At 39.5% G+C, this 14,092-nt stretch overlaps 1 protein-coding gene across 5 annotated transcripts in view; it reads right to left on the bottom strand.

The window, feature by feature from the left end:
* The window catches only part of CCP110 (centriolar coiled-coil protein 110), a 29,896-nt gene extending 16,878 nt beyond the window's left edge, over window positions 1–13,018 (bottom strand). For 3 of the 5 annotated variants that reach the window (XM_017849691.1, XM_017849699.1, XM_017849717.1), the window contains exons 1-3: window positions 12,641–12,752; window positions 8,944–9,099; window positions 3,757–3,885 (exon numbers count right to left, since the gene is read on the bottom strand). In XM_017849691.1, coding sequence (XP_017705180.1) covers window positions 3,757–3,885; window positions 8,944–9,099; window positions 12,641–12,700 — 345 coding nt within the window. In that variant the 5' untranslated portion in view covers window positions 12,701–12,752. Of the gene's footprint in view, window positions 1–3,756; window positions 3,886–8,943; window positions 9,100–11,068; window positions 11,257–12,640; window positions 12,753–12,898 lie in introns of those variants that run through there. The other 2 variants (XM_017849727.1, XM_017849708.1) reach the window with 2 other exon arrangements.
* Window positions 13,019–14,092: the final 1,074 nt, after the last annotated feature.

The following is a 14,092-nucleotide window of genomic DNA, read 5'->3' as shown; positions in this document are numbered from 1 at the left end:
AGGAAATTTAAAATTAATATTTCCTCATTGCACAAAAGTATCTGATTTCACTGTTTTCTAAAATGAAATTGAAGATTCAGAATTCTGACATTTCAAAACATAAAGAAAAACTAAGATGACAGGTTTCTATGGTATCCTGTATCACAGGGGGCTCAAATTATTATTGAAAAAACACCTACTGGTCATCCTGCCAAAGTTATTAAAAGACTTATAAAAAGAAACTTATCTAATCTGATACAAATATGAACATATATATGTGTATACACACACAGATATATTCATATATCCATGTGCAATTTAATCTTAGAATAGAAGCACTTTCCTTAAATTTCTTCTATTCGTGTTATTAACATTACCAACTGTTCCTCCTAGGATAGCTATCATCCAAGGATAATAATATATGCAATAAACAGCAAGTAATGAAATGTCTTACATAAATGATTCCCTCTCTAACAAAAACTAACTTGTCCAGGACACTGATTAAGCAAAAATGATTCAGTAATAAGACTCCTGCACCCACATGCTTACTCCAAAGTTTAACTAAAATCCCTCCATAAAATGAGGGAAATTTGTAGTAAACAATAGCCCAGCCATGAAGCTTAAATTATTTAGAAATAAGAAATATTTGAACTTAAAACTCAATTCATTAAAACAAAATTCAATTTGATTAATTGATGCTTAGTTAAAACAGCAAGTTGTTAATGAATTTCGGAACAGCCAAAATAGGTAAACATTTGGTAGATGATAAAGATGAGAACAACTACATATATGAGAAAAAGAAATGTAAAATATATCTAAAGCTGGGCGAGGTGGCTCATGCCTGTAATCTCAGCAGTTTGGGAGGCCAAGGCAGGTAAATTGCTTGAGGCTAGGAGTTCAAGACCAGCCTGGCCAACATGGCAAAACCCCATCTCTACAAAAAATATAAAAATTGGCCAGGCGTGGTGGCAGGCACTGGTAATCCCAACTACTCAGGAGGCTGAGGCAGGAGAATCACTTGAACCCAGGTGGCGGAGATTGCAGTGAGCTGAGATCACACCACTGCACTCCATCCTGGGTGACAGAGTGAGACTCTGTCTCAATAAATAAATAAATGTAAAAATAGATATTTTGTATCTAAATAATCCAACTTTGCAAAAGAATAAAAAGAGAACTACGATGGTTTCTAAAGGTAATTATAAATCCGTATATTAAACTGGCAAAAATCATTGTATTATCATATGAATGTAGACATCAAAAGCCTGAATATTGGCCGGGCGCGGTGGCTCACGTGTGTAATCCCAGCACTTTGGGAGGCCAAGGCGGGCGGATCATGAAGTCAGGAGATCGAGATCATCCTGGCTAACACAGTGAAACCCCATCTCTACTAAAAATATAAAAAATTAGCCGGGCTTGGTGGTGGGTGCCTGTAGTCCCAACTACTCGGGAGGCTGAAGCAGGAGAATGGCATGAACCCAGGAGGCGGAGCTTGCAGTGAGCCAAGATCGCGTCACTGCACACCAACCTGGGTAAAAGAGCGAGACTCCGTCTCAACAACAACAAAACAAGCCTGAATATTACAATTTTTTTGGTTGTTTTGTATGTGCTTATTTTTTTCTAGACCACATGGCTCTCCTATTTTACCTTACAAATCCCAAGCCAGGTAATGGTTTCCAGGTACTATGCAATACACAGTACAACAAGACATACTTAGTCACAGCCTCAGGACCAAAATAAAACAAAAAGGATGCATATTTACGAAATCCATGAACATGTTCACAGGTTTAAGTAAAACAGATGATTTCCTTATATAAAATATTTCACATTTGTGATATTCGGAAGCTATGTTGTTTATACGTCACTAAAATGAGCCTTTAGTTAGACAAGCTAAATAACAACAAGAAAAAACTCTATCATAGAATCTTAGGTTTTACAGGTGAAGCAGAAATCTAATTGTTTTATATAAAATTTTCCTATCTGAGTAATTAATTCATTACAGTTCAACATTATACATGCTCTTTTAACAATTTTATTAGTAGTGTATTTTATCTTCCCTCATGGACCAAAAATGATACGCCATTTTCGTTTCAATCACAGGAAATATCTAGTAAGTAAAAAACCCACCTCTTATTGTTAAATTAGCACTACTCAATCCATTTTTTAAACTTAATATGGACAGTAATTATAATCTGCAAAATGAAATCTACTACCCACACACTATGTACTACTGTGAAAGGGAAATAAAATCTCAGGACCCCAAACTCAACTATGTCAAATGAGAGTCACTATAACTCTCAGACTGTGTCTAGATTGTTCTCTTTCTATATATTCCTTTGACTTTTTCATCAGATTCTAACGACTCATTACATAGGGATTTCAAGTAACTGAAATGGAAAATCACATGTCAAAGGAAAAAGTAAAGCTTAGGAACTGAGTCACACAAAAACTGCTTTCCTTTTATTCCTAAACAGACAGCTGCAAAATAGAAGGCCACCTATCTACCCAGGTAGCCTCTCTTGCAAATTGCTCACAAGGAAATTCTTTGTAGGCCCCAAAATCTTTACACCAACCCAGAGTTCTGCTGAATCTCACTCTGACAAGATACTGACAAAGACCAAAGATGACTAGAAATCATCCCTTTGGAGACAAATGTATATTTGACTTCTCCTCTACTCTGTTTACTTTATCCTATGTAAAATGCAGATTTATTGAGCTTGAGATGAATGCATAGCTGACTGTTCCTCTACCCCCACCTTTCACATGTGACATGTGGATTCAGTGGGTGCTAATCAAAACCTCACAAAAATGTGACCACTTATCTCACTACCTACCCTACATTTTTTTTCTTTCCTCTTTCCCCTCCTGCTGTTCTTTCCCCTTTAAATACTGAAGTCCCCAAAACCTCTTTTGGAAAAGCACAAGCCACAGATCCTACTGCAACTTTTGTCTCTTTTTCCTTGGCACATCCTCAACCTTGGCAAAACAAACCTCTAAATGGATTGAGACTCGCCTCAGTCATTTTCTTTGGTTTACACTACCAACAGAGAAATGAACCCTTAAGGTTCATTATACATGTGTCATCTAACACGAATTATACAGACAAACCACAAACTCCTAAGATTATGAAAAAACAAAAAGATGTTACACAGCAGAACACTCCTATATGTTGTAGAAATTATTTGTTCGATCTAATTAATTTGTTTTTCTTTTTAGTACAAAATGATCCACATGTCAGAACAAATTGTTTATACAAATCTAAAAATAACTGCACAAGGTGTAGATGTGTTGTTTAAATAGTTTTTAGACAGGATGCATCTAAACAATTCAACGTACCTAAACTGCATTTTGTGTATCTAAGAGCAGAATTTTCACCAAAAAAAAAAATGGGGGCAGTTATTTACTTAAGCAAAGAATGAGAATAAGGTCATTTAGTCAATAGTCTAATTAGTTTGGAGTAAACAATAATGCCCAATTCTATCATTTTGTCACTGAGAATTCAATGTTTTTAGAGTCACAAAATGCAAACAATAAGCAATTATATTCAGTGTATGGTTCCATTGTGTAAATATCCTCTGATTCAAGTACTGGGCAACACTAACAAGCAAGTGCATTCTCTTTGGAGTAACTGAAATGGAAAATCACAAATTATGAAGCTTCTCAAATGTAACAGTAAAGTACATTAGTAATTAGTTAAGTGCAAATATATTTCAGAAAAATTATCATCAATGCTTATCTTATGATTTATTTATTATAACTGAAACAGCATAAATCACACACCTGAACATTGTCAAGAATCTCCTGGACACGAGTCAGTAAAGTTTTCTTCCTGTTAACCTGCTTTCTTGCTTCTACATCAAGTGCTTTCTGCTTTTCTTGTTGCATTTCCTTTCTTTTCTCAACGTTAAGCTGCAAAACATCATAAAAATGTAATTATTTCCCACGATAAAAATATCATAAAATTGGGAAGTTCTGAATCAGAAAGGTGAAAAACATGTGCAACAGGCAAAACTAATCTATAGTGAAAGAAATCAGAACAGTGGTCTGGGTACTGAGTGGGATGGGGCATTAGAGATCTTTCCATGGTGAAGAAAATATCCTGTGTGGGTGTGAGTTATACATGTGTATGCCATATATCAAAACTCATGGAACTTTAACACTTCAGATCTGTGCATTTTGCTATGTGTAAATTATTTTCAATCAAAAGTTAAAAAGAAAAAAAGTTTGTTCACTAATCAAATGTTCTAAAATGACAGAAATAAAATTAAAGCCCTTTTGGCCACTGCTGAGTTTTTTATTACTTCACTTGAATATTGACTTGAATATTACTTCACATTCAGTATCCTTTTTTTTTTTTTTTGAGACTGAGTCTTGCTCTGTCACCCAGGCTGGAGTGCAGTGGTGGGATCTCCGCTCACTGCAACCTCAGCCTCTTGGGTTCAAGCAATTCTCCTGCCTCAGCCTCCTGAATAGCTGGGATTATAGGCATGCACCACCACACCCAGCTAATTTTTGGATTTTTAGTAGAGATGGGGTTTCACCATGTTGGTCAGGCTGGTCTCAAACTCCTGACCTTGTGATCCGCCCACCTCGGCCTCCCAAAGTGCTGGGATTACAGGCGTGAGCCACCACGCCCAGCCCACGTTCAGTATCTTATTTTACTGGGTCAATTGGATTCTACAACTTTTAATTTTCTAACCAGTGCACAATTTAACTCTTTGCTGCCTAAAAAAATGTCCAAAGGTTTAATGACAAAAGAAACAGATAATGTATTATTTGCCTACAAAATCAGAACACATCTTTTCTTTCACCTCACTCTACCTTCCGATAAAAATATAACGTACCTGGCCCGGCGCAGTGGCTCAAGCCTGTAATCCCCGCACTTTGGGAGGCCGAGACGGGCGGATCACGAGGTCAGGAGATCAAGACCATCCTGGCTAATACGGTGAAACCCCGTCTCTACTAAAAAAATACAAAAAACTAGCCGGGCGGGTTGGGGAGAGCCTATGGTCCCAGCTACTCGGGAGGCTAAGGCAGGAGAATGGTGTAAACCCGGGAAGCGGAGCTTGCAGTGAGCCGAGATCCGGCCACTGCACTCCAGCCTGGGCGACAGATCGAGACTCCGTCTCAAAAACAAAAAAAAATAACGTACCTAAAAAATGGAAGGGTTCTAAGCATTGTATCTCTTTATAATGGATTTCAATCTTAATTATTAAGTCCTAGGAAATTAAGTCACTGTTAACAGTCAAGACTTATCGTAGACTTACACAAATAGAAAATATATAATTAAAAAATTATTTCAGAAGTTGCAATATTCACCTATCAAATACAATATAAAAATGTGGATTAGGTCCATAAACATCAGATTTTGCTTACAGATAACTAACAGATGGAGTCATAGACCCTATACAACAAGCCTCAGACATTTTGGTCCACATTAAATCAAGCAATATGTTATCAAATAGCTGGTAACTATGTTGTTTTAAAACTTTTTCCTAATGCATGGTACCAAAGAATCATTATACAATTTATTTGCTAATCAAGAGGAGAAAATGCATACTTTAAAGAGCCATCTGGCAGTCACTACTGTAAGCAAGTGTTCAAACTAAACATCACTAATACAGGGCAACTAAACATCATGTAACTTCTGAATTAATTTAGTATGAAGTGTCGGGCATCATCTCCAAAGAATTCCTTATTATTTATTTTTTTTTTGAGATGGAGTCTCAGGTTAGAGTACAGTGGTGTGATCCTGATCCCTCCTGGGTTCAAGCAATTCTCCTGCCTCAGCCTCCAGCACAGCTGGGATTACAGGCAACCGCCGTCATGCCCAGCTAATTTTTATATTTTTAGTAGACAAGGAGTTTCGCCATGTTGGTCAGGCTGGTCTCGAACTCCTGACCTTAAGTGATGCACCGTCTCGGGCTCCCCAAAATGCTGGGATTACGTTTTTTTTTTTTTTTGAGACAGGGTCTCATTCTGTTGCCCAGGCTATTGTGCAGTGGCTCGATCTTGGCTCACTGCAATCTTTGCCTCCTGGGTTCAGTGGGTCTTGGCTCACTGCAACCTTCGCCTCCTGGGTTCAAGTGATCCTCCTGCCTCAGCCTCCTGCATAGCTGGAATTACAGGCATCTGCCACCATGCCCAGCTAACTTTTGTATTTTTAATAGAGATGGGGTTTCGCCATGTTGGTCAGGCTGGTCTCAGCCTCCCAACATGCTGGGATTACACGCATGAGCCACCCCATCCAGGCCCATCTTCAAAGAATTCCAAAAATCTTTTAACTTGTTTATCAGACTTCACTTCCAGTTCATAGGAACTACAGGGACTAGAGAAACAAGTTAAATATCACTATTAGGAAATGATGAGACAAATCCAAGATCTAAGGAATTCTACAAGACAATAGCTCTGGTCTCTTTAAAAATCCAGTATCACAGTTTTGGTTTTGTTTTAAAGATAGTATCTCACTCTGTCACCCAGGTTGCAGTGCAGTGGCATGATCAGGGCTCACTGCAGCCTCAGTCTCCCGGGCTCAAGTGGTCCTCCCACCTCAGCCTCTAGAGCAGCTGAGACTACTGGTGCACGCCACTACACCCGGCTGATTTTTGTATTTTGTGTAGGGATGAGATTTCACCATGTTGCCCTGGCTGGTCTCAAACTCTGGGGATTAAGCAATGCAATACACCCACCTCAGCCTCCCAAAGTGATGGGATTACAGGCATGAGGCACCATGCCCAACCAATAAAAAAAATTGTTTTTAAGACGTAGAGGAACGGTTCTAGATTAAAATAAAGAAACATAACAAGCAAATATTAATTATGAACTTTGGATCCAGATTGGGGGAATAAAGTTACAAAAGGCATTTTGAGCACAAATGGAAAAATTTAAATATGAACAGAATTATTAGATATTATTAAAATTATTAATCTTCTTAAGATGTGATAATGGTATTGGGGCTTTACATATGAGAATGTCCTTATTTTTAAGAGATGTATACCAAAATATTTAGGGAAGCAGTGTTAGGTCTTTGTGGTTTTCAAATAGCTAGGCAATTTTTTAAAATGTATATATGTACACACACACACACATACATGTATATAAAAATCACAAACACAATAAAGCAAAGATGATAAAAATGTTAAAAATGTTAAATATTGTTTAATCTAATGGTAAATCTACGGGAGGTCACTGCACTATCCTTTCAATTCTACTGTATGTTTGAAAGTTTCATTACAAAAAGTTGGCAGTTAGCTCTGGTGTCTTTTTTTTTTTTTTTTTTTTTTTTTTTGAGACGGAGTCTTGCTCTGCCGCCCAGGCTGGAGTGCAGTGGCCGGCTCTCAGCTCACTGCAAGCTCCGCCTCCCAGGTTCACGCCATTCTCCTGTCTCAGCCTCCCGAGTAGCTGGGACTACAGGCGCCCGCCTCGTCGCCCGGCTAGTTTTGTATTTTTTAGTAGAGATGGGGTTTCACCATGTTAGCCAGGATGGTCTCGATCTCCTGACCTCGTGATCCGCCCGTCTCGGCCTCCCAAAGTGCTGGGATTACAGGCTTGAGCCACCGCGCCCGGCCAGCTCTGGTGTCTTTAAAAATTCAATTAAATTAATTAAAATTAATCTTTTAACTCCTGTTATACCAAAAAATAAATTTAAAGCTCACTTTTTTCTAATATTAGTTTGTGATTTAAAATAAAGTCATATGCATTTTAAAAATATCCAATTAGTATCAAACGGTATATGATGAAGTGTCTTCCCTATTATCCTATATTCTCTCACCACTCCCCAGAACAGGAATAGCCATCCTTTAAAAACCCAAATGGTTAACTTACATAGGGTACCTCTTATGATCCAGGTGGTATTCTAACCATTTTATATCTACGCATTCATTTAATCTTCAAAATAGCCTTATGAGATAGGCACTATTTTATCCCCATTTAACAAATAAGAAAATGGGCCACAAGTTTACACAGCAAGTAGCAAAGCAATGATTTGGACTAGGCCAGAAGGCTCCAGAGCCTAGGCTTTTGTTTTTCTTTTTTTCCTTCTTTTGGGATAGGGTCTTGCTCTGTAGCCCAGGCTGGAGATTTTTTCCTTCTCTTGGGACAGGGTCTTGCTCTGTAGCCCAGGCAATAATGCAATCCTGGCTCACTGCAGCCTGGAACTCCTAGGTTCAAGGGATCCTTCCACCTTAGCCTTCGAGTAGTTGGGACTACAGGCACATGTCACTGCGCCTGCCTAATTTTTTAAAATGTTTTTGTAGAGATGAGGTCTCACTATGTTAACCAGGCTAGTCTTGAATTCCTGGTCACAAGCAATCCTTTTCCTTCCAGCCTCTCAAATGACTGGGACTATAGGTGTGAGCCACTGTGCCTGGTCCAGAGCCTGGACCTCTAATCATGACTCTATACTGCCCCTGACAACATGCTGCACACAGTGTTTTACACTAGATCATCGAGATCCTTCCATGCCTCAACATTTACATCTGCCTTACTGTAATGGTATGTAAGAGATTTTATAAAATGGACCACAGTTAAACTACTCCACTACTGATGGACATTTAGGTTGTTCGTCAACCTTTGCTATTTTAAACAATGCTAATGTAACTCTGTACTTACTTCTTTAGGCTGACGTATGAGTATAATTGTAGGATACACCCAAAAATGGAACTGCTGACTCAAAGGCTATGTATGCTTTTAAATTCTACCAAACTCTCATCTAGAAATAAAATAAACTGATTCTCTTAGCAAAAGTGCATTAAAAAGTGCATTTTCTCCACAGTCTAAGGAACACACGGTTCTATTAGCTCTTTGTCAATCTATAATAGTAAGTAAAAAATGCTAATTCATTTGCATTTCTCTAATTCCAAATAAGGGCATCTCTTCAAATGTTTATAAGCCTTTCTTTTGTTTTTCCATGAACTCTTTTAGTTGTTCACTATAGAAAAAAACTATTTAAAAACAAAGCAAGTTTACCAGTGGAGAAAGGATAGCCACTCCATGAAAGTGAATAAGTGAGATACTTTCAGACTGAGCAGGGAGAAAGCTCTCTGTGGATAGTGATGCTTCTTGTATTCTGGCAAGACTTTTTTCACAGAACTTCTCATACTCCTCCATCTTCCCACAGTCACACTACAAGAGAGAAAATGTTATTTTAATGTACTGGGAAAACGGATCTTATTTGGCAGAGTTTGCAGAGCATGAGAGAGTCCCTATAATTCACAATTCCTATAACTCGTCCTCCCAGAATTGTCTTACTAATCAGGAGCTAATTCTTGGGTATGGTAATTCACCTCAAGAACCTGTCCAATTAAGATGTCCTTGATATATTAAGTATTTCTGAATATTAATGCATGTAAATCAATCTTTAAATGGGATTAATTTAGCTAAGAATTCATAACCTTCTTAAAGAAAACAAAGTTCTGTACACCTTTACTAACTTCAGATTGTAAAATAGGATATTATATTTTCTTTAACAGGACTTATCTACAAAGAAAAACTATATCATACAAAGGTAGAAACACTGTAGCAAAAAAGCCTACTTAAATCAAAGAATATTTACTTTTAAAAATTTTCTATTTTGAAGTTCAAAGGTTACTTTTTTTTTTTTTTTTTAAAGAGATAGGGTCTCACTATGTTGCCCAAACTGGATTCCAGTGACTATTCACAGGTTCGATCACAGTGCACTATAGTCTCAAACTCCCAGACTCAAGCAATCTTCCTGCTTCAATTTGCCTATCTTAATACTATACTTGGACTCCATGGGTACCAGTCAACTCAGTCAGAGGTAAAAAACAGAAAATCGATTGGCTCTGATATTAATTATATTTTATTGTTGAAAATTGGAATCATCACCAAACTACTTAAAACAATCCCAGTAATTTCACAGTTTCTGGGAAATTGTGATTATGAAAATACAAGGTAACCAGCAGGGATTAGGCATCATATTCATTCATTTAGCAAACATTAAATATTGATTGCTTATTTGCACAGCATTATGCGTGGCACCTCCTTTAAATAAATAAGGGAAAATAAAAAGACATTATCAGAATCATAACCAGCAAGGGTATGAATAATACAATAATGTTCCTTTATGTCTTCATTTTAAAAGAATTGGTTTCTTAACAAAAAAAGAGAGGGCAGGGAAATTCAATTCATGATGTGGGATATGCAAAGATGAAACAGAATATGTCCTTGGTAGGCCTCAAAGTACTTAAAAATTCAGTACACCAAAGTATCAGGGACAAATTACAGTGCAATGAGAAATGGGGAAAAAAATAGTCAAAATTACAATCAGGTTATTTAAAATAAGATATAATGCTATTTTGACTAAATAGTTTAATCATAGTTTAAGAACAAAATTTCTTCCTACTATTCAGTTGTAATTATTTGTGTTCAATCTATGCAAAGTAGGAATCTAATGATGAACAAATGGTTCTCTACAGTGTGAGTGAGACTATTTTACAAAGTTATTTATTTTAAAAAAGCAAAAGTTAAAACAATACAACGCCTTAAGGCATAGCCTTTTTTTAGTCTAGGTTTCAACTCACATTATTTCTTAACAACCCCATTTCTGCTCAAATATTTTATTTTTTTAATACATGCCATGCATTCAGCAATACACAGAATGTAAATAGATTATACAAATAAAGTAATATATCTTCTATGGATACGCAAGCAAAGCATTAAATTCAAATTTAGAAGTGGGGGAAAGTATTAAGGAAATCTAATACTTTTATGGTCATAGTTTTATTTTTCTTTCCACATCATAGAGATATGCCTCATTGTTTCAGAAAGTTATTCACATCCCTTAAATAATACACGTATGTCCTACATCTTGCAGATGTATATAGTACTATATTATTATTACAGCACAACACAGCATATGACAATGCATTACTCATTCAAATATGAGTGCTAATATGGAGATTATACAAATTACTAGATGATCCTTAGAGCATGACTGGATCCTTCTTATCCTTTAGTCTCAGCTTGGATATCCCCTCCTCAGAGAAGGCGTCCCTGATGACCCCATCTAAATTAACTCTGTCTCGATCACTATCACATTACCCTGCTGTTTCCCAATTTTCATAGCACTTACCACTATCTGAAATTATCGTGTTTATTTCCTTGATTTTTGTCTGTCTTCCTCCACCAAAATGTAAGTGCCATAAGTACAGGTACCTTTTCAGTCTTGTTCACTGAATCCCCATTATACAGAACAGTATCAGCACACAGCAGGCACTTGATAAAAGTATTGAATAAATGAATAAGAATAATAATAAGCCCAAACAATAATGTAAACCAGAAGAAAAAAAGAAGGCGGACTATGCACCAAAGCTAGCAAGGAAGAATGGAATTTAGAGAATGGAAATTTCACCATGGCTCTATTCCCAGAGAAACTCGTACCTCTTAAACTGCAAAGGTAACCATTTAAGAAGTGAGCAGTCCATATCCCATGATTAAGCAAGAGGACACGATGCCTTTCACACTACAATTACCATTGTCAGCAAGGTTTTATTTTAAGGGAGTCTTGACTACGAGGCTACCCCAACCACAAATCTATTACCCTATACCTTGCCATCAGGCATCACTGGTCCACTTCCAGTAATAATTTGTCAGCTACAGCAGGTTCAGACACGCCCTGTCTTCTCCATTTATACCGTAGAGAACCACTGACCCCTGTCCAAATGAGCCTCTTTCCAAACCCCCTAGACTCATGGTCCTATCTGCTCCTTACCCGTGCTCTGCCAGACATGTCACTGAAAGGAGTGGTAAAAGTAACACAGAACAGATCCTGCTTTTTTTTTTTTTTTTTTTTTTTTTTTTTTAAAAACCTTGTTTTTTTTTTTTTTTTTTTTTTTTGCAGAACCTAGTGTTTCTTTGCCCATCAGTTCCCCCAAAGACGCAAACTTCTTGCAGAAGCGGTAAAGGGGAAGATTTCTTATTCAGATGCATACTAGCTGCAAGTTCTTGGCAAGCCAGTTACCATCCCCACACCTGTTTCCTCCTCTGTAAAAGAGGGATGATCAGGGTATCCGTCTCAAAGGAATCTTGCAAGAATTCAATGAGCTAATGCATGTAGGGCAATTAGCATAGTGCAGAACACGCAGAAAGCAACAAATAATGGGGACTGCTTTTCTTATTAAGAGGATAATGATGATGACGATTTTTAGCAGTAGAGTATGAATTCCTGGAGGGCAGCGACAGTGCTTGGTTCCCCGTAGGATTCAAATGGAATTGAAAATTATAGAAAAGGGGACAACGGCTTCCTCATTTCCCTGTCTCTAGACCTCTCCCCGTCAAATCAATCTCGAGATGGCTGCCATTTGCCTAAACTGGGGGTAGGGAGCTTGGATCGTAACCAGAATAGAATCAAAGGATGGGAATCATCTAGCAGCTCCAGGGGCAATCAGTTACTTTATTATCCTCAAGCTTATGCCCCAGAGTGGCAAAGGCGAAGTAAGCAGCGCTCCTAGGGCCTTGGTTGTGGTAACCGAGGCTCATAAACGGCCCATGCACACCCCGGGGAAGCCGCTCTCTCCAGCACCGTGGGAGGGAGAAGAAAAACAGCCCCCAAAATTGGATCACCACGATGGGGTTCTCCGGCTCTGGCCCTAGTTTCATTTACCAGGAAAAACCCCCTGCCCTCTCCCCAGCGCCCCATGCCCACCTCCTCCAGCTCCTCCGATTTAAGGCTCCAAACCGAGGGCCCTCCAAGCGGGGCCGGCATCGGAGCATCACCTCAGCGACCGGTGCTGGCTGCCCCCGGGGTCCCGCCTCCCTACAGCCGGCGCCTTTCCAGGCGGGGCTTGAGGCCCGGGAGCCCAACAGAGCCCGCCCTCAACTCCTCAGGGCGCCAATTTCGCCTCGCCAGACCACCTCTCAGCCCGGACCCGCCGAGGCTCGAACCCCCTCCTCATGCACACACCTGATCCCCCACGGCCCCTTCAGCTCCTCTCCCCTCGCCACGGGCCTTGTCAGGAAGCGAATGGCTCAAATGGTACCGACAGAGCGCAGCTCGGTCCGCCGCCGCCTTCTCCTCCTCCTCCCCGCCATATTACAGATCTCAAGCGGCAACGCGGGCTCCTGGCAACCGCCGCCGCCGCCGCCACCCCGACTCCACCTCTCAGGGCCGGCACTTCCGGTGGTTGCTTCCCCGGCTGTTAAAACCGTTGGGCCACCAGAACACTACCATCCCCGAGGTGCATTGCGCGCCCGCGATGGAGGACGTAATGCTTACGGCCAGCACGCTGCACGCTGGGAAACGTAGTCTTCAATGCAAGCTACAGTCTAGAATTTATTAATAAATGTACTTATTTAGTATAATAGGACCACCCCTCAGGGTCTGAAGCCCCCTGAAGTGTTCCATGAGGTTGCTATTTTTTTCTTATCTGTATAAAGATAACCCCTTTCTATGCAGCCGTTAGAAAACATGTAACATTCACCAAAATATTTTCTTGTAGATAAAAACGCTGAACCCACCGGGGGTGATGGCTTACGCCTATAATTCCAACATTTTGGAAGCCGAGGCGGGAGGATCGCTTGAGCCCAGGAGTTAGAGATCAGCCTGGGCAACAAAGGGAGACGGCGGCATCTCTACAAAAATTTTAAAAATTAGGCGGGTGGGGTGGCGCTAGCCTGTGGTCCCAGCTACTTGGGAGGCTGAGGTGGGAAGATGGCTTGAGCCTAGGAGGTCGAAGCTTCAGTGAGCCGTGATTGTACCACTGCATTCCAATCTGGGCGATAGAGTGAGACTGTCTGGAAAAATAAAAAATAAAAAAGGCTGAATCCTAGTTGCCAACTGGAAGGCTTAAGACATTTATCCCCTTTTGCAAATCAGTGGGAAAATGCACTAAAGGAAAAAAAGGTAACGGAAAAAATCCCTGAATCTTTTTGGAAAGTTCTCTACATAAAACTGTTACCAGCCTTCCAAAATATGTCCAGGGGTCCCTTTTCATTCCCTAACTCAGCTTTACGGTCTATCTCTCTTACCCTCCTTCCACTGCCTGTTTTTGCATATGTAAAATGGGGGTTTAAAAGTGTCTATCACAGGGGTGGTTGTGAGGCACAGTTGAGGTAACTCTTGCACAGCGCCTGGTACAAAAGCCCTTAGCAGAAGTAA

The sequence above is a fragment of the Rhinopithecus bieti genome, unplaced genomic scaffold (genome assembly GCF_001698545.2).
Source record: "Rhinopithecus bieti isolate Rb0 unplaced genomic scaffold, ASM169854v2 scaffold_1918, whole genome shotgun sequence".
Lineage (NCBI taxonomy): Eukaryota > Metazoa > Chordata > Mammalia > Primates > Cercopithecidae > Rhinopithecus > Rhinopithecus bieti.
Note: the sequence above shows the minus strand (reverse complement) of the source record. Positions and strands in the feature narration are given on the sequence as shown.